General features: G+C 34.9%; 1 protein-coding gene across 1 annotated transcript; it reads left to right on the plus strand.

The window, feature by feature from the left end:
• Window positions 1-2,912: 2,912 nt before the first annotated feature.
• Window positions 2,913-3,458, plus strand: LOC140432246 (uncharacterized). Its single transcript, XM_072520067.1, has one exon. The coding sequence runs from the start codon at window positions 2,913-2,915 to the stop codon at window positions 3,456-3,458; it is 546 nt and encodes a 181-aa protein (XP_072376168.1).
• Window positions 3,459-3,872: the final 414 nt, after the last annotated feature.

Raw genomic sequence — 3,872 nt, forward strand, 5'->3', positions numbered from 1 at the left:
GCCTCATAAAGTAATATACTATTACTGCTAATACCGAATTTCTGTATCTCTTATGTATATATGAAGTCTATTTGGTTACGAACAACTCGTTCAGGTGTATCTGCTGGTGATTTCCAGGTGTAAAGACGACGTTTTGGAAGTTTAAAAATTGTGTTTGTTATTACTAATTGCTTTTCTACGCAAAAAGATGTCAACATATTTCCTCTTTCATTTCGTATTCTCAGACCATATTTTCCTATGATATCTTCCTGTTCACCTTCACCAATCTTTGCATTAAAATCTCCCATGATAATATTAAGATCGTGTTTCTTTGTAGGTGCTAATACTTTTTCTAAATCATGATAGAATTTTTCAATTTCTTCTTGTTGATAGTCTTGTGTGGGTGCATATACTTGTAATATATTCACATTGATTGTTGTTGATTGTATTTGTATCATCAGTATCCTGTCTGAGAATAGGACGACGTTTTTTACAGCTTTATCTGTTTCCTTCGACACAATTATTGCTACACCATTTTTGTGTTTTGAGCTGTCTTCTCCAGTAGATATACTGACTTTAATACCATCTAAAATTTCATTGCTGCACTGGAAAATTCGGTATTTGGAAATCTGGAATCCTTGCTTTTCTGCATCTGAGATAACTTTTTTAAAATGTACTTCATAGTGACCACTAAAATTTAGGATCATATTTTGTTTTACCAGAATGGAAATAAACTGTTTATATGAGTGTTTAACAAAATCAGCATATTGTTGGGGGCTAAAAACGTAGTCCTTCTTTCATAAAAACTTCTTAATAACTCTAAAGCAGTGATCACAGGGAAGAAAGCTATGTCGTGGCTCAGGAAAGTGGTGCTCTATCTTGTCAATAGACCTAGTTCACACCAGCAAATACAGAAACTGAATAATTACTAAATTTTTGTTTTGCGCAGCAGCGTTATCGGAGAAAAGGTATAAAACTTTTAATTTTTAGAGAGTATATTTTTTATATAGTGGTACAAAAATGACACTACCTCGTTTGGTAACTTTTGAGCCATAGTTTCATCATACATATAAAAGTGTGCTTAATTTGTCTTATCAGAATGGACGCAAAAGTTGTATGTGTACAACTGGCGTTGGTAGAAAGCTTCCGCAGCAGGAAATTTTGGAAGTGGAAGTTTTTGTTGAAAATCAAAGGTCAGAACTTCCACTTCGTCGCTATGCTTAAACGATGTGGTTTTCTCCTTCAACTCCTTGAAAAACAAATCGGCCTTAATTTCATGCAACGTCTTTTCGATCGATGTGAGCCAAACCTGTACTTGAAGTTTTCTTTGAAGTATTGATAGTAGAAGTCATAGAGAACTTTGGGTTTATACTTACGATTGCTAACACTTTCTGGTTCGTAAAGTTCCAAATAGAGTTCATGCATCTTCTTTACATTTAGATCTGGAGATAAATAGAATCGACGGGATTTGTTTCTACTGTAATGCGATTTACGCCTTGGAAAGCTATGGATGTGCATGTTCACATTTTTAAGTGTTTTGTTAGATTTTCGGTTGGGTCTATTTGTTTGCTTTCCTTTGTTGCTAGGTGGTTCTGCAATATCTCTGTCACGAAAAGTTTAAGCAATGAGATTCTACACGTTTCCTTGATATGCCGTGGATTGAACCAAAAGCATGTCTAAAAACTCGTTTGGATAGCTTACACAGCTTTATAAATTATTTGTGGAAACAAGTGCGTTCTTGCCCTTCATTAGTCTTTTTTTGAGTTTTTTGAATAGTAGTAGTTTAAAACAACCCTCCCAAATACCTATTTTGCAAATCTTGGCCGCCTATTTTGTTAAATATTTGTAAGACAACTTTTCTTGTTTCTTCGTTCACATTCTGAAAATACTTGTACCTGCAGTTGCAGTTCGATCCAGTTAATCTCGGTCCCTTCTCTATTCCTTTCCAGTTCGTATAAATTTTCCCTTCTGCAATAGCTTTTTTTTTCATATTTCTTTTCCAGAGAGTGGGGTTAACACTTTATGTATTTTTGGTTACAGGAACAACTGACAGCTCTTCCGTGGGCTCTATGTTGACAACAGGTTTAATTTGTTGTTTTTTACAGAGGTACGTTTCTTCTTTAAATGCTTCTTCCTAGCTGTAGGTCCTGCGACATCACTATTAAAACAATTTCATCAGAGCTTGTAGGTTCATAGTCTGACTCACTAGCGCTAAACGGATCTGACTCGGTTTTACTCATTTTTACACGACGTTAAATTTTTACACGAACAATTAAACCGCATAAAAACTACGCCACGCAGTAATGATAGCGACTAACAAGTCAAAACAAATCAGCTGCCCTGCCGGCCTAGCGCCAACAGAAGATGACCTTGCATTCCACGAAAATCACCGAACATTCACAATCGTTTAGTGCAAAAAGGATGCAGGTCCGGAGCTGTACTCTTCTTGTACCAAATGAGTGAGGAGGCAGATCCATAAAGATGTATAATTCCTTTATTTATTATCGGATCTGCATCGTTCTTATACCAGTCAATCCGCCAATTTTTTTTAATTATGGCATATGTTTCCACTCAAAACGGTCTAAATATGCAGCTGCATCCTTCTTACAGCAAACTCCTTTACAATATTAAAAAATATCACTTAAAAGTTGCCTCAGATAGAGATTGATATATCCAAGCCCAATATTCCTCTCGAGTGTACGTAAGCTGATGAGGAGTTTCACGTTAGTTCAGAAATTTCTATTCTTCTCGGCGCAGATATTTGTTATGAACTTTTCTCAGATGGCATAGTTCACCTAGATAAAAGACTCTCAACTATACAAAATACCTTGTTTGGTTGGATTATTGGTGGTTCAGTTGACAATAAATATCATCGTCACAAGGATTCTACAAATTCCTCTTGAAATTTGGTTCTAGTTAGTTATGTGTCTTGTATGGAACAGGACCAATCTGTATCCCAACTAGTGTCAGAGGAAAATGAAGAAAACCTTATTATTCCTTTGGAAAGATTTTGTACAGCTGAAGAGATACCTGTAATCGATATAACTGGTTCTGAAACTGAAATGGTAGAGTGTTTATTTAAAGAAACAACTAAGATAATGCCGGATGGTACGTATCAAATCTCTATACCATTTATTTCCCAAAATAACATGTCTAAAGTAGGTGACTCGTATAAAACTGCACAGAAAAGGTTTTTGAATGTTGAAAAGAGGTTGGTTGTTAATACCAAAGTGTTTAATCAATATAATTCTATTATACATAATCATTTAAAAGTAGGAATTTTACAGATAGTCAAAAATCCTCATCCCGTAGTAGGTAAAGATCAATACTTTATTCCTCATTTTACCGTCTCGAAGCAAAAAGCGAACGTCATTATAGGAATTCGTGTGGTTTACGATGGTTCTTGCTCTACTTCCAATGGCATTAATTTAAATCAAGTAATGTTGAATTATGACAATTTGCAGAATATGGCGCAATGATACCTCAGACGTATTGCAGATAATTGAGTACAAAAGATTGTTATAAAAGTTGTAATGCAGTTCATAAATTAGTAGTCAGAGTTTTAAAGATATAGCAAACAAGGCCCATAAGATGCCCTTGGCAGCCAATGCAATCCTAAATCAGATATTCATAGATCATATTTTACGCAAACGTTAGGTAAATTGCAAGTATTGTATGAACAATTTTCTTCCATTCTGAATACAGCTTGTTCTTCTCTTTATAAGTTTAACTCAAACTCATCGGAGTTTTTAATGTCTAAAAATCTGGTAGCTGGCGATAATGTAGAAATTCACACTAACGAATCTCAAAATAGTAAATTGTAAGGATTACACTGGAACCCTTAAGAAGATAGTTCCAGTTTTTCTAGTCTTCGTTTTCTAATTGAAAGTGAG

This window comes from Diabrotica undecimpunctata, unplaced genomic scaffold (genome assembly GCF_040954645.1).
Source record: "Diabrotica undecimpunctata isolate CICGRU unplaced genomic scaffold, icDiaUnde3 ctg00003366.1, whole genome shotgun sequence".
In the NCBI taxonomy this organism is placed as follows: domain Eukaryota; kingdom Metazoa; phylum Arthropoda; class Insecta; order Coleoptera; family Chrysomelidae; genus Diabrotica; species Diabrotica undecimpunctata.